This window comes from Camelus bactrianus, chromosome 18, assembly GCF_048773025.1.
Source record: "Camelus bactrianus isolate YW-2024 breed Bactrian camel chromosome 18, ASM4877302v1, whole genome shotgun sequence".
Lineage (NCBI taxonomy): Eukaryota > Metazoa > Chordata > Mammalia > Artiodactyla > Camelidae > Camelus > Camelus bactrianus.
In genome coordinates, this window is record NC_133556.1 from 12454779 (window position 1) to 12481859 (window position 27081).

Below are 27081 nucleotides of genomic sequence, written 5' to 3' on the forward strand. Positions count from 1 at the left end.
ACACACACGCACAGAGTCCCAGCACTGAAAGCAACTTGGCCCTGGCCAAGAGAACAATTCCAGATCCGACTGCCTGTCTTCCATTCTGCCTTCTGGAAATCCAGCTCCACACTCCCACTGGAACCGTCTGGCTCCTGCAGGCTCTGTGTCCAGGAAACCCCGCTGAGTTCCCTAATCCAGGGAGGTTACTGTTACACTCAGAGCCCAGCAAGGCCACCCCCTCCCAAAGAACCACCAAATGAAAGCCTCCTGTGCAGACCCAGGTTGCACAGACGCACGCTAATTCCATCTGGGCCTCGTGCCGAAGGTATGACCTCACCGTCGGGCAAACCGGCAGGGACCCCAGCAGGGAACGATCAGTGTGTGGGCCAGACCTGCTTCTAATCGCGGCCAGCTGGGATGGAGGGAGGCACCGCTGCCTCTCCTGCCGCCCCTGGGTGCCAGGACCAGGGTCTGCGGACCAGGAGGCATGGTCATCTTACAGCGAAGAATCTCAAGTTCCGGCCCAGACACTTTTTGTCTGTAGTTTATCCCCATCAAAATCTCTGCCATTCCACAAGTTTCATGCCAAAGAGAAGCTTAATTAGGTAAGGCCAAATCTCTGTGGAGAATCCCCTGGGACAGAAGCTGGGAGAAGGGATATAATTAGAAACTGACTTTTTGTAAAAACAGAATAGCTCAAAAGACCCCATTAAGAGGACACTGAAAAACAGTAAATCTGTCCATATCCAGAACCCAGGACTGCAGAAATTTCACTTACCAGCATCATTTACAAAACAGAAAGACGGTCAGCCTGGGCAATTTTCCCTTGGCTCCTTCCACACTGAAGCCTTTAGCACACTGCAAAAGGCAATTCCTCTTGCCTACACTGCCGCGTGGTTTTTATATATTCTGAACTGAAACTTTCATGGGCAACAGAACAAAACTTCGAGGAAGCTACACTTCAAAGGTAAATAACTGTGTTTTCACCTGGTAGAGTCACCATGGAAAAGCTCATGCATGACTTGAGCTTCTGTTAAAGGAACTAATGGAAATTCTCTACACATTTTGCTTGGAAGTTCTGCCCTCAGCCTTGGTAGCTAAGTAGGATGTTCCAAATAAACTGGTGATGCCTGCAGTCTCTTAAACCGCATCCGCTCTAGTTTCTGCTTGAGTCCCTTGGACCGCACCATCACACGAGATCCCCTGGGGGCTCCAAGCCCTCATGGAATCAGGGAGGATTTGCAATAATAAAAACTTCCCCATGAGCCAGGGTCTGATGAATGAATATATAAAGACCAAGGATGGACTTTGATGAAGACCCTTAAATCTCATAGGAGTAACTCTCCCACGAGAGCCCCAGCTCATTTTGCCTAATGTTGCTAATTCCATTTTCTTTCAGTCCATTTGACCATGTTTGATTTCCTGAATTGTGGGAGGAGAATCAAAAACACAACAACATTCTTCATTCCATACACAGGGGTAGAGATGAAGATTTTTATTATTTTCAGAAAGAAACTCTTTCTTTTTTTCTGGAAACACACCTCTGAAATGAGGATGAGAATCCATGGAAGAGACTCCACTCTACAACGTGGGCTCTGCTCCAGCTTCTCAGAAATACCTCTAAATACAAAGCAAGGTCGAACCAGGCCTGCAAAGACCCAGTGAGTCACAACCAATCGGAGTTGGAAGGACAGGTTGGCACGGCACACACAACTGAACATCCCTGATAAAACGTCTCTTTCCTGAACCAGAAAATAAATGCCCACAGCTGCACTTGGCGGTGGGTGATGGGGTCCATCCGCCATATGGTCACCCTTATTATCATCCTCTCAACAAGTCCAGCAGGATAATGGGACAGCCATGTTCTAATTAGTCTGCAGGCCAAGCAAAGATCTCCCTACCATGGTCTCGGTCTACTCCTCCAAAAGACTTCCTTCCCCTGCTCCTCTCTTCCCCTTTATTTGGTCTGTGCTTCGTGCTCATGGGGACCCGATAGTCCTCAGAGCCCCCCATTCTGGACGCCTTCTGCCTGGAATCAAACTGCTTTTCAGAGGGGAAGAGTGTGTGCTGAAAAAGCAAAATAAGGAGGCTCCTTCCTGGACCTTCAGCTCAGGCGAGATCTTAATGCCAGGAAGGTCACGGACAGTTTGGGACAAACTCTTAGGGTTTTAGCGCAGGAAAGAACCTGAAAGATAATCCCATGCGGTCACTTTTCAGAACTACTTAAACACAGTGGAACTCGTTCCCTCAGTGAATGACCCTTTCCCTTTTTCTCAATGTATCTGGAAACCTAGTATGTAAAACAGAGAGAAAAGAAGTGATTACAGCTAAACAATGGGATATGATCTGGCCGTGAAAAGCAACGAAGTAGTGCTACAGGCTACAATACGGAAGAACCTTTCAAATATTATGCTACGTGAAGGAAGCCAGGTACAAAGTGTGTCATACGATTTCATTTACATGAGACATCCAGAGGTGAGTCCACTAGACAGAAAGCAGCTTAGTGGCTGCCTGAAACTTGGCAGGGATAGAGGACTTGGGAGGTGATGACTAAGATGGACAGGGTTTCTTTTTGGAGTGGGGAAACTGTTCTACAATTGATTAAGCCATTGGTTGCACAAGTCTGTGAATATTCTCAAAGCCACTGAACTGTGCAGGTTCCCTGGGTGAACTTTATGGCATGCGAATTCTGTCTCAATAAAGCCGCTTCCAAAACAAAACAAAACTGTTCCCACTGGGCCACCAGCCAGGCCTCCTTCCTCACCCGACTCCCTCTGGTGGCCCCAGAACCACCTGTGCAGACCCCTAGAATCCTTTGGAATGTTGTCTGAAAAACCCTGATCTAGTTCAAGTTTCCATTCCTCAAATATCAACTGAGACATGAAACTGAGTCTCCCAACTGTGAACACGTGGCCCTCTGACCCCAAGGCCTCGCTGATGGGCCCAGGCTCGCCCCGGGGCTCACCGTCCATGTCCAGGCGCTGCATGATGATGGCCAGCTCCACCTCGCTCGGCATGTACCCCAGAGAGCGCATGGCCATTCCCAGCTCCTGCTTGGAGATGAAGCCATTCCCATCTCGGTCCAGAACTCGAAAGGCCTCTCGGATTTCTACAAGGGGAAAGCAAAGAAAGTCCAATGGTCACGAGGCTTGGTCTACTGCATTGAAATCACTGGCGACTGTTGAAAGCCTCTAACTAAACTGCTTTACAAGTAGTGATATGTCAAAACCCTTTAATCCAGTAACAAGGTGGCCAAAAGAGGAACAAAAGAAAAGAAAGGGGCGAGGAGGGAATGACAGGAAAGGAAAAGGAGGAGAGAGGGAGAAAAAAAGAAAAACAGTTTGGAAGGAAGAAGGAGGTAACTGGCCTCGAGTACACTAAAACAGTGTAGTGCGCACACAATTAGACAGTGGTCCCAGCTAAGGATCGTGTTAGCCAAGGACACTTTCCCAACAAGGATGAGGGTGAGGTTTTGCCTGTGAGAAGACGGCTACCTCTTAGCTTGGGCCATTAGGACAAAAGGAGAATGAGACTCCCCTTTGGCAGACTTTTATTCCAGCTCCCTGCTGCTGTAGGAACTGTGCAGAAAGCTTTTTCAACCTCATAGGAGGACAGGAATTAAGTATCCTGCTGTTTTTATTTCATTCCTCTAATTTACAGCATTTTTATGACTATAAACAACCTCAGATCAATAAGGGCGCCATAAAAAGCCCAAACGCATCTTTAATCACATTCTCTGGGGCTGGCGGAGAATTTGACTCCGCCATCACTAAGGCCATTTCACCCAGCAGGGGACTCCCATCCTCTTACCCAACCCAGAGCCCCTCCCTCCAGAGTCCCGGCTGCCTGTTTGCCCTGGGTCGGCTGAGCACTTCCTAACACACCACACCCCTGCGAGGCATGCCATGGGAATCTGATGCGAGATCACAGCCTCGAGATTAGAGGTTCGTCAATCGTATATGAGCACCAGGCATGGATGGCTTTGATTTTTTCATCAATAAACCTGGTGTGAGCCCAGCACAGCAACTGTCAGCCTTTCTCATTCCCTTCAAGTATTGGCCACCTATACCTGAGGTCATATCCATTTACTGTCGTTCCTCGGTGTCTGCAGGGGATTGGTTCCAGGACTGCCGAGGATATCAAAATCCATGGATGCTCAAGTCCCTTAATATAAAACGTATAAAATGGCGCAGTACAGTTCGCCTTCGTATCAGTGGGTTCAGCCCCCTTGGATACGGAGGGCCACGTGTACGCATCTCTTCTCCAAATACCTGACTGGCCTCCCAGCAATGACCTGGAACCCTGACCCAAGCCAGCTTTCCCTTTCCTACTTGTATTAAATTCCTGTGGCTGCTATAACCAATTACACAGACTTGGTGGCTTAAAAGAACAGAAATTTATTCTCTCACAGTCTGGAGGTCAGAAACCTGAAATCGGTTATCACTGGACCAAAACCCAGGTGTGGATAGACCTGCGCGCCCCCGCGGGCTGCAGGGAAGATCCTTTCCCAAGTCTGCTTCCGCGGCTCGTGGCCGCATCACTCCGATCTCTGCTCTGTGGTCACATCCCCTTCTCTTCTGTCTGTGATCTCCCTCTGCCTCCCTCTGATAACGATGCTCGTGATTGTCTTTAGGGACCTGCTGGACAACCCAGGATAGTTTCCCCATCTCAAGACCCTTAACTCAATGACATCTTCAAAGACCCTTTTTCCAAAGTAACATTTACAAAGTTCCAGGGATGAGGATCTGATGCCTTTGGGGGTTGTTTTTCAGACCTCTGCACTCTCCCATCCAGTACACCTTGCACCTTCCACTCTCCACCTGAAACACCTTGCCTTCCTCTTCACCCACCCAAATTACATGGGTCCTTCAAGGCCAAGTCAGGGGCTGTGTATGTCACCAGAATGCCTTTGCTCACCACAGCCAAGTTATCTCCCTCCCTGCCGACTGTTCAGCAGGCCATTTACTCCTTTCATGTCACATCTAGCACGTGCTACCTAGAAACGTGATGCAGAAACACGGCTTCTCTGAGCTGCCGGCTCCTCGTGTGTTTCATTTCGCAGTACGTTCCCACCTACACTCTGAAGGGGGCGCTGGATGGACAGCTGTTCCACGGACTACGGGTCTGAACAAGTAAGGACCAGATATTAGCAGCAAATTCATTACTGATACTAATTCAGCACGCTGAGGTCGTCCTGTGAGTAAACGTGTGCTCCAGCAGAGGGAAGACCAGCCTGTGAGTCAGGACCTCAGGCTCCCGGCCAGGCGTATTAGCTAATTAGGTCTGCAGCCAAACCCCGAGGCTTCGGTGTGTCCTTGTGTAAAATGAGCTGGGTTGGCCAAGAGAATCCTTAAGGTCCTCTTAGCCTCTTTCTGAGGATCCGTAGACATCGTTAAAGTATTTAAGAAAAGAACAGGAAGCCTGTGTTCTCTTTCATACCCTATTAAACTGCTGTTCAAACATCCTGCTTTTTTCCATTGATGATATAGGAAATGTTTTAGTCCCATCCAAATTCTGAATCAAGGGGTCTGTCTGCACGTTTAGGCTTATTTCTCATCAACAAAACGTGCCCAAGATTACCTAGAGCAGCCATGTGTTTTCCTACCAGGTGCCAGGTGGCCCTCAAAGAGCTTAGAGCCACTGCTCAGTCTGAGGTCAGGGCACGTTTTGTTGACTATGGCCTCACTCGGCTTGAGCCCAGATGCTAAGGACAGGAGGATGCACAGGGAGGGTCTCCTGAGATGGGAATCAGCCCACAAGGAAGTCCGTCTGGCTCTGCCCTGTGATCAGGGCATCCCTCTCCCTCAGCCTCAGTGTTCCCATCTGAAAAATGGGTTGGCTTAGATCTCCTTCCAGCTTCCATGATCAGTGCTGACACATACCAGGCAACAGGAGATGTCAGATGATGACAAGGGCCCTACCTGGGGTCCCAGAAGAGGCTGGGCTCCCAGGTGGACCAGCTGTAGGTGAGTCCTGCCCCCTCATTCTCTGGGCCACCTCTTTCCTGAAGTACCATCTCCTCTTCCCATCCCTCTGACTCAATCCTGAACTCCCTGGGTTGATGCTATCACTCTGAAAAGATGATCCCCATTGGTTGACAGGGCCCAGCCTCATTCCTGTGGTTCCCTGCATGGCCTAGATCTTACTGGCAAAAGAGCTTGTATCCTTACACTGGCCAACCCAGAGGGGCCTGGTTGGGGTTGTCTGAGAACTTGACCTGGAAATGAGGGCCTTGGTAGATATGTCTCCCGAACCCCATCAGGCTGCCTGGGTCACTCCCGGAGTTGTCTCACCCCTGGGCTACCGGGTTTGGTAAATCAGACCTCAGACAGGGGTCTCCTCGGAACTGCCCTGCTGGGAAGGGACGTGCTCCCTTGAGGCCTCAAATACCCAGGGCTTACCTGTCTGCAGTATGCATCCAGGCTGGCCCCACCCCAGCCCGAGACAGGACAGGGCAGGGGCATCTCAGCTCAGAGCTCTGTTTTCTGGGGCCCCCAGGTAAGTGGGACAAAGCCATCCTTCTCTATTTGCATAGAATATCTGCTCCTGTGTGTGTGTGTGTGTGTCTGTGTCTGCAGAGGCAGACAAAGCTCACTAATTTCATTTTCTTTCTAAACAGCAGGGAGGGGAGGGCGCAGTACAAAACTAGAAATCTGTAATGGGAGCCTCTGGAGATTTCATCTTTCCAGGGTAGGGAAAGCCCAGGAAACGAGAAGCTTGTTAGAAGGAAACGAGAAGCTTGTTAGAAGGAAACGGGTCTTGCGGTCTGAGACACGTGACGTGTGCCTCATTTTATTTTTAATAGCAGAACAGGGTGTGAGAAATATGCCCATAAAACAGCGGAGACATGGGAGCAGGCCGGATCCCTCTGCCTCTGGCTACAGGCAGCCTAAGCGAAGCACGAAAGGGGCTCTGGCCTCTTTCCACCGCCCTGGGAAGTGGAGACCGCAGATCAAGTTTTCAGGAACACCCCAGTCATGTGGTGTGCTTTTCACTGGAATTTATCCCCTTTTGGGCTACAGTCCCTGGTGCTCCGGAGTTACATAAGCTTGCTATGCTTTTGGTCTCTAATTCAATTTCAGTTGCACACAACGCACGCACGCCAGCACGGCCAACACTACCCGCTCCAAGACACTTTCGTGGACAACAGAAGGGGCGTCTGTGATGGTGACAAGAGCCTGTCCAACTGTCACAGTGTGGAGCATGACAGGAAACACGGCAACACACATCCTCCGAAAAAAGGGATCCACTCTCTGCCTGTGGAATCTTCTAGAACCAAAGTCTGCGATCCCACAGGGACCTGTGCCTCTTCTCCCTGGAGGGAGGCTGGTGTCCTGGAGCCGAGCCAGGCCTGGCCTAGAAATGATCCTACTCTAGATCCCAGAAGATTTACTTCTCATGATGCCAGCAAGTCTGTATTCTTAAAAATACCAGCAGCCACCACTGGTACCACCTGCATCCTGACCCAGTGCCCTCTGAGAACTGGGCCTTGGTTCTGTGATGCTCCCAGGGACACAGCCAGCACAGGCAGGAACACTGGCAGAGGTTCGGTGACCACGCAGAACAGACCGATCAATCAGGTCGCCCAGATAGAGTGTGTCAGATGAAATCCAGACACCAGCTAGAGTCAGGATTCGCTGGCGAAGGGGCTACTCCTGCAGAATCAGCTGAAACTCATAGTGCTCATCGGCAAACTCCAACTGGAAATGAAGAATAATTTTTCCTAGCTCAGTCCCCGTTACATGTGAAATCTATTTAGTCTCCACAGAAAAGTATGTTTAAGAAGAAAGTGGGGTTTTAACCACAAAAAAAGTGAGGGCTTTATGAATGAACAAGATGCATTCTGTTCCTACACGTCATCAAAAATTGGAGGGAGACGCAGTTCGGCGAGGCTAGGCAAGGCAATTATTAAACCCCGACACACACCAGAAAATATAAGATACAAATCTGGAGGTCTTTGTTAGGGAGAAATAATAGGACAGGGTCACTGACAACGAGTCAGTGACAAAAGGGATTTAGGAAAGCTTCCCCCTTCTCTGTGAAAGATCACACATGAGTATGGAGAGTGATTAATACAGCTGTTCATTCATTGAAGGGGTGTGGCTTATTTATTACATGCCACGTGCTGTGCTAAGATAGACAGGTAGCCAGAGAAACTTCCCAGGCTCTGAGCAGCTCGTATTCCAGTTGGAGGGACAGAGAGGTGACCAGATGCTCTCAACAGAGAAGGACAAGCACAAGAATACAGGCCCACGCAAATCTCATGGGGGTCCTTCCATGTGACCGAGAGACAGCTCTACGAAAGGGTCACGCTTGGATCTTTTGATTCTTGAAGCCAAGAAGAGAAGGGAAGGGAGGCTAAGTGGGGAGAACGTGCCAAGACGGGTGTGTCTAAGGTACTGGCTGTGCGGCAGGTGGAGAAACGTGGAGAGACTTGGAGGACTGCAAAGAGCCATCGGAGGACTTTCAAAGCCATCGGAGCTTTGCCCTGCAGCCAGGGGTTGGCAAATGATGACCTGTGGCCAAACCTGGCCCACCACCTTGTTTGTTGATAAAGTTTTACTAGAACACAGCTATGCCCATTTGTTTCCGTACTGTTGTCCATTGTTCACTGCTTCTGTACTGCACAAATGTAATTGAGTCATTGTGACGGGGACAGTTTGGCTCACAAAGCCTAAAATAGTTACACTTGACTTTTTATAGTTAAAGCTGGTGAACCCTGCTGTAGGCCACAGGGAGTCCCCAGTGGTTTTAAGTTAAAAAAAAAAAAAAAAAAAAAAAAACAGAGAGAGAGAGAAGGGATCAGATTGGATTGTAAACCGAGGGCTCTGGATCAGAGTGGCTAAGACAAGTGTGATGAGAGGTGAGAAGCCTGGACTACACCTGGAGCTGCAGGGAGCGGGGCCGAGAGACTTCTGGGTGGTCCGGGCTCAAGGAGGCTCCAGTGTCCCAGGTTTAGCAGAAGGACAATGTGAGGATGACACTGGATACTGAGGACTCTCGCTTGCCTGATGGATGAGCAGTGATGACATTAACTGAGAGAGAATTCAGGAGGAAGCACAGGAGTCCAGGCAGGGAGGGATGGATGGGCAGTGGTATTCTGGCCACACAGAATACTCCAGGGCTCTGATACCCAAATGGTCAGGGCTGGTGAATACACAGAAATATCCAGTGAGCATTTGGAGATGGTGATACTGGAAATATGATGAGAATAGAAAGCAGGACTAGAATGACCAGAATTGCACATAAAATGCTGGTCCAATCCTGGTGTGGGTTTTCGTGTGAATGGATTCCAACTTAATTATAATCAATCAGTCCGCAAATACAACTAATCGGTTTCAGTAATTAGGGAACACGGAGGTGAGAGCTCAGACAGCGAGGGGGCGGGGCCCTCAAGGAGGAGGGGAACGTGCTGGGAGGAGGCAGGGATATAACAGGAACCTAGAAGTGTCCAGAATTCAACAAAGCTGACTCGGCACAGGCCACAGAGACGGGGACAGGGTGGGGGGTAGGGCGCTGCTTCGGATAATTCACTTTTTTGCCAGGCTTTTTTCTCCCTTGGTATACCTTCAGAAGGGTGAACGGACCCTCACTCCTAGGTTATTTGTTATTTGAGGTGTGACTGCGTCCATAATTGACTGTCCCTCCCTGAGAGCATAACATTATCTGTGATCCATGGTTAGAATCCAGGGCTAAGCAGGTAAGTTCCCTGGCCCCAGGCTCACCATGGGCCACTGTTAACCCTGGGGGGCAGGCGGTTCAAAGGCTCAGTGCTCAAGGCTGGTGGGACAGAGATTTAGCTCCATACTGTGGTTCTCCGCTGTCCCCACACTCCTGACATTTTTCCTCACCTCAGGGCCCCAAGGATGCCTTGAGTTCAAACACAAAGCCAACTCCTTCCCTAGCTAACATCTGGAACAAAGAGCGTGTCAGTAACTTACTAGGTGGCGAAATTATGCAGAGCATCTCTGGTCATGAAAAAGCAATCATTCTCTCCTAACGCAGAGAGGCACCAGGCAGTCACAAAGCTAGGGGCCATTTCTAAGGGTTTCAGAGCTAGAACAGAGTTTATCTGTCCCCAAAGTTTACACCTCCATGGATTACGCTGAATTGATTTTAGCAGGCCGGGTCTGGTAAAGCTAATGGAAAATTCCCCAACAGCAAAAGAACGAAGCAAATGAGAGCTGAAACTAACAATGAAAGTCTGTCTGGGCCACGGGCACCTTGTGACAGACTGACCGCTCCCTGAAAGGAGAGCCAGGAAACTGACTTGAACATACATGGGAGTGAAAAATTGCTGGAGGGTCTCCATGCCAAAAAACAAGGGGGTAAGTGAAGAGAGAGGAAGAGGACATCTAGCAAGGCTGCAGTTTCCTTTGTCTTGAGGGCTTCTGGATTTGCCCTCTGGGATGGGCACAGCCCCCTCAAAAGACCAGAACTACATCTGCAGAGGGATGCTACAGTTTTTAGTTTATACGTTAATTTTTGCTTCTTATGAAAAATGCCCCCAAAATGTATAAAGAAAAAAAATAATCTATAACTTATTGGTCAGTAAGAACCACTGTTAACATATTAGGGTATTTTGTTCCAAATGTTTTTATGCACAAATATTCTTAATTAAATGGGGATCATGCGCTCTCTATAACTTTATATCTTTTTTTCATTTAGCATACTATCATTTCAGTCTTCTGTATAGCTAACTACTCTTTAAAACATCATTTTTGATAGCTACATAGTATTCCATTAACAGCCAAACTGATTTCACCAGATTCCTAGTGTGGGACATTTAGATCACTTCTGATTTTAAAGAATGCTGCAATGGAAATCTTTGTATATAAATTTTCATGTATTTTAATAATCATTTCCTTAAGACGACATCCTAAGAATGGAACTACTGGATCAAAGGGCAGGAACTTTTTTAAGGTGTTGAATATATATGGCCAGGTTGCCCTCTGTGATCTGTTTCTACTCACAACACGCCTGACACCAAATGTGTAGGGGGTTTTCCCACACCAACTAATTCTCCAGCTCTCTGGATACCAATCTGGTGTCCCAACGATTTAATCCAATTTTGATACTAACTACTCAGAGTCCGTGCAGACCCCAAAGGTTAGGCACTATCCTCACTTCAGATGTGAGTCACAAATTTAGGCCACCTGTCCTTGTGACCAACTGGTTATAAAGTCAAGGGTTCCCACCGCCCTTTCTTGGATTCGATAATTTGCTAGGCTAGCTTACAGAATTCAGGAAAGTTGTTTACTTACATTGGCTGGTTTATTATAAAGAATAGAACTCAGGAACAGATAAATGGAAGAGATGCATAGGGCCAAGTATGGTGGGTTCCAGACCCTTCCTGGGCACACCAACCTCCCAACACCTCCATGTATTCACCACTCCAGAAGCTTTCCAAGCCCCATCATTTAGGGTTTTTATGGAGGTTCCATTACGTAAGCACAGTTGATTAAATCACTGACCATTGGCAACTGAACTCACTCCCCAGCCCCTCTCTTCTCCCTGGAGGTCAGTCAATGGGGCTAAAAGTTCCAACCTTCTAATCATGCCTTAATTTTTCTGGCAACCAGTCCCCAACCAAAAGCCACCAGTTATCTCATTAGAATATGAAAGACATTCTTATCACTCCAGAGTTTCAGGAATTTTGTTTTACTTTAGTTTTCAGGGTCAATTTCAGACCCAGGGTTTCAGGAGCTTTGGGCCAAGAATCAGGAAAGAAGACCAAATATATTTTCCTTATTGTGTCACAATATCACACTCTCCAAAACGTCAGCATCAGTTGTTGCTGCCCTCCATTTCACATCATTTTTATGAATAGAAACTGAATCTCCTATGACATGTGCCTACCACCCAGCTATCCTGAAGTTCAAGACCCAGGTGGTTATAAAGGGGGGCGTCAAGGAGAGGGAGACCATTCAGATATTTTCTGAAAAAGACCAGCAGGATAACCACGGGACCCTGAGTGGACTCCACACTCAGCCCCAGGCCTGATCCAAAGGAGGTGTCCAGGAAACACCTACACTCATGGCTCAGGGGGCTCCCCTCACACAGGCAGAGGAGGGATCCAAGCAGAGAGAGCCACCCTCCTGACTCCAGGCCAGGACTTCCTCCAGGGCAGGATGCTGGGTAGTTTGTCCTAAGAAGAGATGGACCACCTCCGTGGTCCAGCAGATGAGACCGCATCATGGGGACAAGCCTGTTGCTTCTCCCCAGAAGGAGCCATTCTTCACCCAGCAACAAGCACCCGCTCAGGGAAACAGCCCAAGGCAGGAAACAGGCGTCGGACCACTTGGCACGTAAGGCAATACTGCATGGATCTGCCGGCAGCAAATTGAGTAGAATTTATCTGTGAGCAACATAGTGATAATCAATACAATTAATTTTTCATTAAGTCACACTGTTCCTCAGCTGAATATGCTGAGATCAGAGAATAATCAGCATTGGAGAAAACAAGACCATTTTGTAGATTTAGCACCGATCTGGAGGCCAGAAAAGCAAGGACACAAGATTCAAGTTCCAGAAAACAGACCAGAGGCAAAAGGCCTGGAGAGCAGGGGAGGGCGTCTCAGGCATAGCTTGCACCCCTCCCCTCCTGGGGATCTTGGGAATCCTCTGGAAAAGCTCAGTTTATCTTGACATTGTTCAATTCAACTCAATCCAACAAAGATTTCTTGGGCCAACTTCCCTCATATTTAAAAAGGCCAGCAAGTCAAAAGAAAATTGCTTAAGAATATGAGCAGACAGTCCCTAGGAAAGGAATTATGAATGGCTCTTAAACATACAAAACAATATTCAACGCCACTCATACTAAGAGAAATGCAAATTAAAACGACGTTTGTGTATTTTCACCAGTGAGGCAAGTAAAGATCAAGAAATTTGACAACACATAGCGGGTAAAGCTGCGAGGAACCGGGCCCTCTGACGCTTTGCTGGTAGAAATGTAAATCAGTATAACCTCTTTGAAGTGCAATACGGTCATCTCTATTCTACTAAAAAAAAAGGCACACTTTAACTCAACGACCCTACCAGAAATGTACCAGACAGCTACACCGACACACATGCAGTATGAAGCACGAACCAGGCTCCTGGTTGCAGCAATGATTATACATGTTTTAAATGATCAGATTTAATGGCACTAAGGGATTATTGTTCGTTGTGTTAGGTGTGATACCGGAACTGGTTTTTTTAAGTCATGTTCTAATCTGCACTAAAATAATTACTAGTGAAAGGATTAAATGTCTGGGATTTGCTTTAAAATAATACAGGAAAGGGGAGGGTTGGCAGAGAGGGTGCAGATGAAACAAGCTTGGTTCCAAGTTAAAGCTGGGGGATGGGCCCACCGGTGTTCATCACACTTGAATCTTCCATAATACAACATCAAAAATTGAAAAGATCAGAATCAACTCAAATGCCTATTAACAGAAGACAGGTTAAATCAAACATAGCATACCCAAGCAACGGGCGAGTATGCAGCTGTAAAAAGGGTAAGAATGTTGTTTACATCCTGATGTGCCAGGATGTACTGTTAAATGAAAAACAAGATGTATTGTTAAATGAAAAAACAAAGCAAGGTGCGGAAAAGTGTGTATCAGATACTACCATTTGCATAAAAGAAGAAGAAAAAAAGAGGATGCATACTTGCTTGTAAATGTACAGACTCTCCCTGGACGAATACATGGGATCCAGCTAACCCTGGCTCCCCTGGGGCAGGAAACTATGTGGGAAGGAAGGACAGGACAGAGGGACACTTTCATTACACATACTTTTCTACCTTGTGAAATTTGTAGTAATGATGCATTACATACTCACATAAAGAAATAAATATCTGATTGCTATAAATTCAAAATGGCTTAAAGACTTAAACATAAGATACTATAAACCTCCTAGAAGAAAATATGGGCAAAATATTCTCTGACATAAACCTTAGCAATGTTCTCCTAAGGCAGCCTACCCAGGCATTAGAAATAAAAGCAAAAATAAACAAATAGGACCTAATTAAACTTACAAGCTTTTGCACAGCAAAGGAAACCATAAGCAAAACAAAACGACAACCTACGGAATGGGAGAAAATATTTACAAATGATGTGACTCACAAAGGCTTAATTTCCAGACTATATAAACAGCTCATACAATTTAATAACAAAAAAACAAACAACTAACCTAATCCAAAAATGGGCAGAAGACCTAAACAATCAATTCTCCAATGAAGACATACAAATGGCCAATAGGCACATGAAAAAATGCTCAATATCACTAATTATCAGAGAAATGCAAATCAAAACTACAATCAGGTATCACCTCATACCAGTCAGAATGGTCATCATTCAAAAGTCCACAAACAATAAATGCCAGAGAGAGTGTGGAGAAAAGGGAACCCTTCTACACTGCTGGTGGGAATGTAGTTTGGTGTAGCCATTATGGAAAACAGAGATTCCTCAAAAAACTAAAGATAGACTTACCATATGATCCAGCAATCCTACTCCTGGGCATATATCCAGAGTGAACTGTTATTTAAAAAGATACATGCACCCCAATGTTCATAGCAGCACTATATACAATAGCCAAGACATGGAAGCAACCTAAATGTCCAACAACACATGACTGGATAAAGGAGCTGTGGTATATTTATACAATGGAACACTACTCAGCCATAAAAAAGAATAAAATAATGCCATTTGCAGTAACATGGATGGACCTGGAGATCATCATTTTGAGTGAAGTAAGCCAGAAAGAGAAAGAAAAATACTATATGATATCACCCATATGTGAAATCTAAAAACAAAGAGAAGAAAACTAAAAAGAGGACACAAATGAACTCATTTACAAAACAGAAACAGACTCACAGACATTGAAAACAATATTATGGTTACCGAGGGAAAGAGGGTGAGAAGGGATAAATCTGGGAGTCTGAGATTTGCAAATGTTAACCGTTATATATAAAAACAGATGAAAAACAAATTTCTTCTGTATAGCTCAGGGACCTATATTCAATATCTTGTAATAACCTTCAATGAAAAAGAATACGAAAATGAATATATGTATATATATATATGCATGACTGGGACATTACACTGTACAGTAGAAATTGACACAGTGTAACTGACTATACTTCAATCTTAATTAGTTAATTATTTTAAAATGAAAGAAATGTATGATTGTTAAAATATACACTAAATTATGAATAGTGGTTGTTGCTGAAAGTTAGGGTTATGGGCAAGTATTACTCTTTTCCAAACATTCTGCAGGGAACACGTATCTCAGGCGATTCGGGGGAGAGACAGAGGTTGTGCTTGAAAAGGGAAAAACCAGGAAATGACTTAATCAAAGAGCTTGTCTGACCCGTCACACAGAGGGTGACCCAGAGACTCCGTGTTGCCTGATGCTGCCACAGCTCTCTTCCTTCCAGCGCCACTGAGCCTCCACGGGTCATCAGGGATCAGGCTGGGTCAGGACGTGATGCTGGGCGAGATCCGGCTTTGCCCTTAAAGCACTCATGATGGGGCAGGTGAGGGAAGGGGCAGAAACGCAAACAGGCAATTACAGCGCCGCGGGATAAGTGCTGTAACACTCACAACTTAAGGAAGCCGGACGTGGGGAGCAGTGTCACGGGAGGAAACTAACTTTTCAGTGGGGAAATGCATAAGGTCTTTAAAAATGGATGGTAATTGGAGTCAAGATTATATGGTGATGATTCGGTTTCGTGTCAAGGATAAAATGTCTGACCCCATTTGTTAACTGGCTTCCCATGGTGACTCGGCACTAACAAAGTTCCTATCATCTGCACTGGTTCCCCGGGGCCGAGCTAAGCCGCAATGACTTTCGCTTTTCTGCTTTGACCCTGTATCAGGACAGCAATCTCGCTCCATTCCCAGACCCCATGATTCTAAGTAAATTCACTACCCTTAACCACTGCTTCTCAAAAGACTTATACTTCCACTCCACTCAAACCCAACACATGGCCACATTCCGGTCCCTGTATTCACCCAACATTGCTCGACTCTGGAATCGTAAGCTCTAAAATTTCACTCTCATACCACGATCTCATGTTTTTTCCAACTGTCACTCCCACTAGGCTGCTCTTCTACTTTTTAAGACCTTCATTCCTCAGCATTGCTCCAGTTTGTCAGCCCACCTATTCAACCCAAATAGACAAGTTCCCTGAAGCCCAATTCAACGCAACCACTGTCTTCCCGACACTCTTACCATCAACCTCCTAGTTTCTCACTAGGTCTATTCTCTGCATTCCAAGCAGCCTCTCCACCTCTGTAGCCAGACACAACCCTTTCCCCAGGGTTCTCTTCAAGATCTTCCTGAGTCTCCTCAAACTCTCCATCCCACTTCCTAAAACCACCCCAAGCTCTCAGTGAATAATGTAGTCCTCCAACTGCCCTTCAGAAAAGAAAGATGTCATCACTCCAGAATGGGTCTAATTTTTCAGCCCTTTTCCCCTGTAAACTCACCTACTACAACATACATTCTCATTTCCTCTCTTGTTGTAGACAAGTGCTACCCTCTTCCATTTCTGTCAGCTTCCTGACCTCATCCCTCTCCCAAACTCTTGGCCACTTGCTTTGCTGTAGCTGTCGTCAGCATGGTGACTCAAATCAGACCCTGTTAGGGCCACGCAACCCCAAGGCCTGATGCCATGGCCAGGGTCTCTCACTCCCCTGTAGTTTCTCCATTTGGATGAAGCACCACAAAGTGTATGCAATCTGGCCGCCAAGGGGTGGCCAGATAGGTTTGATGACACACTCCAGAAGCACAAGGGTAGTCACTTCCTAGAAATTCAATTTTGACCAATTAGAAAGAGAAGAAAGGAGAGAGCTATGAAATAAATACCCTCTCTGCTCCTCTCTCCAATGGACTGTCCCCAGACAGTGTTTCTCTGCAGCCTATCTGGAGACATCTCGTGTCGCTGAGACATCACGAAATGGTGGCCAGCCTGGCAATGCATTCCTTGGGGTTTGCGTTCCACCCTTCCCCCTCTCACTCCTCTCTTCTGTTCTTGCTGCCCGGGCTTTGCAGCTCCCCAAAGACATGAGCACTGAAGCCTTGCCTCAGGCTCTGCCTTCCAGAGATCACATGCCAGGCAGGCTGTGGGTTCCAATACTTCCTTCCTGTCTGCAGACTCTGAACCTTCGTTATCCTCTCATTTTTAGAGCGTAATTTTTTGTAAATACAGAAAAGCCAAGGGAATGATATAAGTGAACCCTTATAAACCCACAACCAAACTGTATCAAATCATAACACTTTGCTATTTTGGTTTAATTTTTTCAGAAAAAGGCAATGAGATTAGACACCACAAATAGAAGTGAAGCTCTCTGTATCTCTGTCCGGTTCCCACGTCTCTCACTCCCAGGCTTGAATCACTATCTTGATTTTGTTATTTATCATTCCCCATCCATGTTTTTTTAAAAAAATCTTTCTTTCTTATAAAATATTTCAAACATAAGAGTCCAAGAAAGAGAAAAGTGTAATACACATGTGTTTATTTCACCCAGCCTTATCAGATCTATTCATTCTATCATGTTTACTTCAGAGCCTTTTTTTAAGTGGCTTCATGGAAGCATAATTTACATACAATAGTTTGAAACCCCTCCCTCTAGGTCGCCTCTCTACTTCATCCCTCTCCTTCCAGCCCAATAGGAACCACTGTCTTGACTTCTAAGTACTTACTGTTGCCTCGGATTTTTTCACCTTTATTCTGAACGTGTATGCAGTCGTGTGTGTGCACGTGTGTGTGGTGGGCATACATATATAGTATAATGGGTACACACACACACACATACTGACCCATATGACTCTGGTTTATTTTATCTACTGTGTGGTTTCCCATCACCAGCTGACTGGTATATGGGTTGCTGAGCATTTTTTCTGGGCACAGTATTCCCACAATGAGTATTCTTGCATCCTGTGTAGTCGGTGCCTCTCCGTAGCAGCTGCACAGCAAGTTACAGGCTGCGGTCCAGGAAATAATCCTGCCCAAATATGCTGGACTTGCCTCTGCTCTGTGAGCCAACTCTGTTTCTGATAAAATTCTGTGTTGCTGCCTAATGAAACAAGGGCTTCAGCAGGGGTCTCTCCCAGACCATGGCGGCCACCAGGAAGGCTGAAGCATTAAGTACATTTGAGGGACACAGTGCAATTACTGAAAATAATGTGGTAGAGTCTCCATGACATAGAAAATGTTCACAATTTATTGCCAAGTGGAAAATTTCTCAATTTTCTGTATTATGTGATCATCATTTTCAATGATGAGATTATACCAAAAAGATCCAGGAACCTGCCTGAAGGGGCTACTGCTACCATCAAAATAAACACTGATGGAAAGAGATGACAGTCTATTAAATAAAACAGGAATTGAGTTAATTCTGATATAAATGACTGAATGAATAAATGTGGATAAGAAAAGGCTCTTGCGTACTATGTAATGTCAATAAATCTAGAAGCAAAGATGGACTTAGAGAAACCATCATTTGGTAACCACCACAATAATCACTGATTCAGGCAAGGATCACTGATGGGCACGAAAACCAGTGAGTGAAAGTTTAATGATGAGCAGACATTTATATAGTAGTTCTACCCCACAAAACACTTAGTAATTATGAAGAGGAAAAGAGTCACTTTACAGTGAGAAGCCTGGCAGACTCTATCTTAATTCAGTGATCAAAGTTCGTATCACCAGTCATGGGACAAACCATCATTCCATGTCACCTGATCAGATGCCCTGAGAGGGACATGCCATCGTCATCTCTGTGATATTTCTGCCAAAGCTGCACAACTTAAATCTAATCACAAGGGAACAGCAGACAAACCCAACGTGAAGGGCATGTTGCAAAATAACTGGCCTATAACCTTCAAAAGTGCCCGGGAGGCAAAAGTAAAAAGCAAAGCAAAACAGAAAACCTAAGGAAACTTTTGAGATTGGAGAAAACTGAAAAGACATCACAGGAAAATGCAAAGTACGATCCTGGATGGCGTGATTTTGCTGTAAAGGGCAGTACTGGGATAATGGGGGAAATGTGAATGGAGACTATCGATTAGGTGGCAGTATTACCCTATGTTTCCTGATTCTGCTGATTGTATCGTGGTTAGGCAGGGAAGTGTGGAAAATACATGCAGAGTATTCAAGATTAATTGGGACATCATATCTGCTGCTTACTCTAAAAACCGCACACATTTGGGAGGGAGAGAGAATGATAACGTAAACGAATCCAAATGCCAACAATCAGGGAATCTGGCTAAAAGATATGCAGGAGTTTGTTGTACCAGTCTTGAAATTTTCCTCTCTAGTTGAAATTACCTAAAATAAAACAGTAAAAACAAACAAAAAAAGACTATGCCGTGTCAATTTAATTATAGCCATATGGTAGAATTTACACACAATCAAAAGTCACCTTCACAAAGCGACATGAGAAAGTCTACTTTCTTAAAAAAAAACCAGATAAAAACTTACATGAACAATATGATTTTAAGCCTAAAAACATGCCCAGGGAAAAAAGACAGGAAGAAAATACAAAATGCAAAGGTGGGTTACCATGGAATGGTGACATTCCAGATGACGGCAGGCCGTTGGCGGTGGTCATGATACTTTATTTCCAAATGTGTTCATGAGTCTAATTTTCGTAAGAACCAAATGTAATTTTTACAAACAAGACCAAAGCCGTGAACGAACTAAGGGCTTAGGTATAACCTCTCTTTCCATCCCGGGGCCCATTTTTCTGTGACTATCTGAAATCTCAAAGCGGAAACCACGAAACTCAAGTCATCTGTTCTTACACGTGATTCCCCTGGAGACTCTTTTTTTCCCAGCTCAAATGCATCAGCTCAGCCTCAGGAACAAACCAGTCAGAGGCTCTGCTCTTAGGTGGGTTTCGAGGTGCATATTTTAGCAGGCGCTGACAACTGAGTGAGCTAATTGCCATAGAGGGCGCCTGCCATCCCATTCAACAACATAAAAAGCAATTTGTCTCGGGGGAGAGAAAAGCCATTTCAACATGAAAATTGGTTCACGACAACATGCTTGATAAAAAACAGCACGTAAGGAAAAGTGTCGGCAGGTCCATCTCCCCACCTGCCTCCTCCCTCTTTTATTCATTACCCTTTCTCTCTCGGGGGTGTCACCGCAAACGGAAAATGAGGGTTTCTCAATGGAGAAACAAATTGGGACTTTATTTTTTAAAACTTTAGAGCAGTGAACCGGGACTGTTTACACATGCTATGAAGAAGGAAAAAAAAAAACCTACAAAACATGTTCTCATTCTGCGCTTTCTACCTGAACACATTCCAAAGGTTTCAGTGTCATTATCCACAGTTCAACCCCCAAAATACACCCCTCAGCTCCTCCCCTGCTTGGTGACTGTACCTCCATTATCCAGAGTTTTGGGCCTAAAACAGAACATCAAACCACAGTTTGGTGGGCATCAAATTCCTCCCTGCCCCCCACCCACTCATTAATTCAGCGAGCACCCACGGGGCTGCTATCCCATGCCGGCCAGAGCACTGCAGTGGGGAAGGGCAGACCCCTCGCCCCACTGGTGGGCCAGGCTCTTGCCAAACGGGGCCTTGGCTGCCTTCTTCCTGCATCTCAGTGCCCCCCACTCCCACCCCCAACACAATGGGTACCAGCTTTTCCTTCAAGACTAAACGCTGTTCTGCTACTCAAAATACCCTCTCTCCTTTGCCTTCTGCAAACGACCAATACCAAGCTTTAAGATTTACAGCCAAAGTCAGGTTTCCCATCAAGCTCTTTTGCAGAAGGGAGAGAACTCTCTCTCTGGAATCCTGGGGGACAGGCTCCCGGATCAGCAGGCACATGTGCTCAGAAGGCCGTGGGGCCACAGCTCACCTCTTTGCCTCCTGCAGGAACTGCCCAGATGCTTCTGGTACAGGCAGCAGAACTGGGAGACCTGCTCAGAGGAAAGTCTGGTGAGGGCCTGTCCCCCTGCCATTTGTCAGAGGAGGGGAGACAGAGCAAGCAGCCCCCTGGGGGTGATACCCCAGCCCTGCAAGTGGGATGCGGTCTCTCTGGGACTGGGCAGCTCCACTGAGAAAAGGAGCTCAGGGCATTGAAGGCCAGCCACCTGCCAGATGGCACATCGTGACTCATGTCCCAGTGAAATGTTGTCTCAAATAACTGCTCCTGTAGCTACTGGTCTACCGTCTGGTTCCCCCACACAGTGGTGCTCAGTAACTGTCTGTCAAACGGCAGAAGGAATCAATGAACCGGGGCAGCACTCGTTAGAGCTTGAGTAGCGTGAGCTGGTCCTGCACACGGTTAGCAGGGTGGCCTCGGCAGGGTCCCGGAAGCTGCGTGCGGCATCCCTGGTGGCGGGCTGTTGGAGCTCACGGACTTACATCACAGGATAGACTGTGGCTCTGCCTCTCTGGCTGCCCCGACTCCCGGGAGAGGAAGGGAAGGATGTGCAGGGCTGAGCACCGCCGCCCACCCCAGGGCACTGGCACCTTGCTCTGCAGCCCTATGGCAGCTGGTCTCCAGCTGTGAGGAGGCAGGCAGCACTATTCTGAAGCTCCCTACGAGGGAGGGTAGAGGACACCCACCTCCCGGTGGGGACCACGGCAGACTCGGGCTAGAGCAGCCCCCACGCACCGAGCCTGAGCTGGCACTGCGTTGTCCACTGAGCCCAGGCCACAGTCCCTGGCTCCAGCCTCTCTGCCTTCCGGGGAGAGTGGCAGCAGTCATCCGGTGGGAAAGTGAATTTCCCTGCCACCTTGCCTCCTCCTCCCACTTACAGGCCCGCGGAGGGGAAGACCCAGGGGCAAAGCTTCCTCCAGCTCCTAGTCACTGCGAAAGGGCTACAGGCCAGACGGTAGCTACCTTTTGTTTAACAGCTCTACCGATGCAAGATGGAGCCCAAGTTCCCCATGGGGGCTGGGGGTGCCCCCACGATTTGAATAGTTAAGTAAAGGGAACTGAGTTCTTGAATACTTTTTCTGCTTTGGGAACAGATCCAGTTTCTGGGATAGAGGACTGAAGAAGCAGGCAAGGTCCCTGTTCTCATAAAACTTACATTCTAGTGGGTTCAGACAGATGACTCATGAGTAAGCAAGAAGGAAGTTCCAGACAGTGGCAAGGGCTATAAAAAATAAAATAAAATAAAGCATGCAGCATGTGGAGATGACTGGGAGGGCGAGAGGCCCTCCCTGAAGACGAAGCATCAGAGCTGAGGCCCAAATAGAAAAAGGAGCCAGTCATGCAGAAATCTAGTGGGAAAGCAATCCGGGCAGGGGAGCAGCCAACGCAAGACCCTGAGAGGGGGAGCGTGACACTGACAGAGCAGAGGGAACGTGCGGGGACCGGAGCTCAGGGAGTGGGGCTGAGGGAGGTTGCGTTCCGGCTTCTCCACCGATCAGTCGTGTGCTCTTGGACAAGCTTCTTCCTTCTCTGTGCCTCAGTTTCTTATACTTGTAAAATGAGAATACTAACATCAACTCTGTAGGGTGTTAAGGATTCAATGATCTAAGACGTATCAAGTATGTATGTCAGGCACATAGTAGACACTCAGTAAAATTAGCCATGATGATGATGATGGGGATGGTGATGGGGAAGACGATGATGATGGGGATGGTGATGGGGAAGATGATGCTGATAGGGATGATGATGATGGGGATGATGGGGAAGATGATGGGGATGATGGTGAAGATGATGCTGATAGGGATGATGATGATGGGGATGGTGATGATGACGACAATGATGGAGAAGAAGATGCTGATAGGAGTGACGATGACATTGATGGGGAAGATGATGCTAATAGGGATGATGATGATGTGATGATGAAGATGGTGAAGATGATGGTGATGCTGTCATTGTCAAAGGCCTCCATTGTGAGGCTGGCATCCCCAGTGACAGAAACACTCAGCACTGTCTATCAAGCAGACCTGATTCTCACCCTTGGCCCACACTGCGTTCCAGTCCTTAGCATCCTCCTTGTTGGATTCTCACAAGTTCACCACTGCCTTTAAGACCCTGATCTGTTTGCTGGGGTTGCTATAACAAAGTACCACAGACTTAAACAACAGAAGTTTATGCTCTCAGACTTCTGGAGGCTGGAAGTCTGAGATCAAGGTGCCAATGGGGTTGGTTCCTTCCGAAGATGTGAGGGAGAGTCTGTGCCCTGCCCCCTCTCCCCCAGCTTCTAGTGGTGTGCTGGCAGTCTTTGGTGTCACTTGGTTTGTAGATCTCTGCCTTCATTTTCACATGAAGATGTGTTTGTCTCCATCCAAATTTCCCCTTTTTATAAGGACACTGGTCATTTTGGATTAGGGCCCACGTGAATGGCCTCTTTTTAACTTGACAACCTCTGTAAAGACCCTATCTCCAAATAAGGTCACATTCTGAGGTACTAGGGAGTTAGGACACCAACATAACTTGTTTTTGTGGGGGACACAAGTTGACCCACAACAGACCCACACCTCCAATTTGGGATTCTGCCATCAGCTGCCTCATATGTGCAGGCCCCTTGTCCAACGCCATCTCCACTTTCACATCCAATTCTCAGATCAATATTTCAGACCAGCCAGCCAGAAAACATTCTGAGTGTGACTGAAGACCAGCCAGGTACCTAGGCCCACGTTCCAGCCCAGCAGATATACATTCTTTCCAAACCCAAAGCTGTGACAGGAATTCATCAGTCTCTCTGCCTTCCCTATGGGAGGCCAAATGTTCCCTGTGAAGAAAAACATGATGCTCTGCTTCTGCCAGGTGACTGTGACTTCAAAGGTGGTCACCATCACATTTGCCACCCATCCCTGTAGATGACTGATTTCCTGTGAAAGTCTCACCGAGCCACGGTCTTTACGAAGCTGGACCTTGCATGGGCGAAGGGTGTAACAAAGGGAAGACAACCTTCCAGGGGTACTTCAGTCCATCCAATGCCCCGACAACATCCAGTGCGTAACAGCAAGGTTTCACACAACCTATTTCCCTGCCAGGAAACACTTGGGAACCACGGTTGCAGGAGTCCAGGAGCCCAGCCACAGGGACAACCTGGAGAAATCCATGGTTATGCTCCCGGAAGCAGAAATCTGAGGTGCCGCCAAGGCAAGCACAGGATTCCCTGAAGGAAGCCTGGTCCTTGGGAAAATTCTGGTCCTTAGACTCAACTGCCTGCCACCAGCCAATGGAGAGGGACCCAGACAGGACTGGAGACTCTGCAAGCTTTCCATAGGATTCTGAATGTGACGGAAGCTTTCCCCAGGCTATGAGCAAGTCCCCCTAGGCTGTGCATAAGATGATTCGGGTCTCCCCAGGCTGGGGAAGGTTATCCAAGGTCACCCCGTTGTGGAGAGGTATATAGTAAGAATAAACAGTTCCAAATAAGGCATTGTTTGCCCCAAACCATCCCTGACCACTTGGACAAATAAACCCAAATACACAGTTGTATTCTCAGTGCCTGAAGCTACGTCCCTTCAAAGCTGAGTATAAATCAAGACTCTCACCAAAGCAGGACAAAAACTCAGGGCTTACACTGGGCTCCCTGGGCGAGCAGAATTGAGACACTTTTCCTGTAAATCGGTCTCAGGCAGTGATTGTTAAGACTGACACTTCTTGTTTGCAGATCCAAATTCTCTTCCAAGAAGTATATTTAAGGATCTGCCTCTAACACCTCTGGGCTGCAGTGGTCACACCTGCCAGTATGACACCTACGTCTGGGCCCCTCCACCAGGAAATATGTCCCCTGTTTCAACAAAAGGGGCCTGGTCCTGCCCCCTGGACTTTGGGAATCTCTAGGGTAGGGGCAGAAGTGGCTGAATCTCAGTCAGAAACTATCTGCATGTTGCCAGGGCTGGATTTCCTGCAAAATGTCAGACAAGAGGCTCTCTGAGGGGAGGGAGGTTTCTGCATTGCCCTGGGCCTGCGACTTCCAACACGGGACATCATCCTGGCAGATTCTGCTGCTGTAGAGCTGTCTGCCCGGTTTCAGTATGGGAGCTAGTCATGGCTAACGTAGGTTCTGGTGTCCAGAATCCACTTTCAGCCTCCAGAACTGTGAGAAAATAAATTCCTGTTCTTTGAGCCATTCAGTCTGGTTGCACTTTGTTATGGCAGCCCAAGCTGACTAATACAGCCTCATTTTGGGTTAAAAAAAAAATGAATACTCCCATTTGGCCAGACACAAACCCTCTGTACTAGGGCCATTGCAACATCAAGGTAGGGACAGTATATCCGCTTCCTATTTCTGCTGTAACAAATGACCACAAACTTAGTGATTTAAAGCAACACGCATTTATTCCCTTACGGTTCTGTACAGAGGTTGGAAGTGAGTCTTGCAGGTGCTGGGAGGAAAGGTTCCTTCTGGAGACCCCAGGGGAGAATCCTCGCCTTTTCCAGCTACTAGAGGATGCTCCTGGCCCCTCCTCCCACCTTCAAAGCCGGCTGTGTAGCATCTTCTTTCCTCTCTGAGCTCCTGCATCCCTTTGTGATGACATTGGACCCACTCAGATAATCCAGGAGAACCTCTTAATCACAACTGCAAAGTCCCTTTTGACACATAAGGTAACATACTTACAGGTTCCAGGATGCGAACACTTTTGGCGGGGCGCTGGTCAGCCTACCACAGGCAATGACTGGTCTACCAGCATTTTCTGGGCTTCTCCAGAAGAAGCCAAAGTCCAGGGGAGCAGAGGCCTGTAAGGCCACCGGGACCCAGCAGTGAGCCTCTGTGTCCATGCGAGGGGCAGGGCTTGGGTTTACCAGGCAATGGCAGACCACCTCCCAGGGGAAACAAGGAGCGGGGACACTGTAGGCAAAACAGCGTGGACAGGACAGGACCGGCTGCTCCTCCAGAGAGGCCCCCTGTGGGCAGGATGCTGGGAGCAGCCCCTGTATCCTCAGGCTGTGCTGCAGGAGAGGGTCTTCAACAGCTTCACGGGCAGCTGGACACTCAGAACTGAGCCCCAGGCCAGAAGCTTGGCTAGAGCCCCACGCTCACTGCTCACTGACAGGCCTGGAGACACCGGCTCTGTAACCGGGAGCCAGCAGAGAGCCGGCCAGGGGAACTGGTCCAGCTGCTCCCCGTTTTTGCCAGTTTGGCGCCTTCTGGAAAAGTGGGAGCCCTCTGGGCAGCAGTCCCTACCAAAGCACCTCAGGATGAAGGAATCAGACAACATGACCGCGTCTGGCATACTGACCCTGCCCCCGACGTCCAAGGCCTCAGAGCCTCCGAGCCTGGACTTTAAACCACCCAGCATTTGATGAACCCCTTAATCTGTATGAGGGGCTGTGCAGGGCTTGAGGGGACACAAGGACTGCCGACACACAGCCTCTGCCCACGGAGGGGGTGACCATCGTGGACGAGACAGATGGTCACGGAATGCTGACGGGAAGTATACAATAATGTCCTAATTTGCTAATAAACACTGGGAGGATGAACAAACAAATGTAGTGATCCCACCTGTCCCAGTGGGAGAACTTGACTGATGACCTGGGGACGAGGGGGTCAGAGCGAATTCATTTGTTCATTTACCCATTTGCCAAATATTTGTCAAATGCCCTGCGTGCCAAGTACCGCTCTCAACAAAGATATACAAAGATGAATCAGGATGGCTCTTGTCCTCAAGAAACTCCTGATCCAGGAAGATAAACAAGTACATAAAAAACGTCACTGCAGGGTGATAAAAACAGCAATAAACACATGCAAGAATGTAGTAGATAGACAGAAAAGGCAGTGTGATTGGCTTTGGGGGTGCCTACATTTTCAACTATTTAATCAGCCAGTCATTCAATAAATATTTCTTGAGAGCCAACCTTATTCCAGGCTGGGCACTGGGCATACAGCAGGGACAGGATCTCTGACCACATGGAAAGTAAGTTCCATTCTATGAAATACCCAGGACTGGCACATCCATAGTGACAGAAAGGAGGTTCATAGTTGCCTAGGGTTGGGGGGATTGGGAAAAAATGGGGAGTAGCTACTAATGGGCATGTGTATTTGTGGAAGGAGTGATAAAAATGCTCTAAAATTGATGGTAATGATGGTTGCATGACTCTATGAACACATTAGAAGCAATTAAATTGTACATTTTAAGTAGGTGAATGTTTTGAATGTGAACACTATCTCAGTAAAG

General features: G+C 47.2%; 1 protein-coding gene across 2 annotated transcripts in view; it reads right to left on the reverse strand.

Annotated features, from left to right (window-relative positions):
* CALN1 (calneuron 1) overlaps nt 1-27081 on the reverse strand; it is a 332629-nt gene that overhangs the window by 166735 nt on the left and 138813 nt on the right. For both annotated transcript variants that reach the window (XM_074345982.1, XM_074345981.1), the window contains one exon: nt 2948-3091. In XM_074345982.1, the coding sequence (XP_074202083.1) occupies nt 2948-3091 (144 nt within the window). The remainder of the gene's footprint in view (nt 1-2947; nt 3092-27081) is intronic.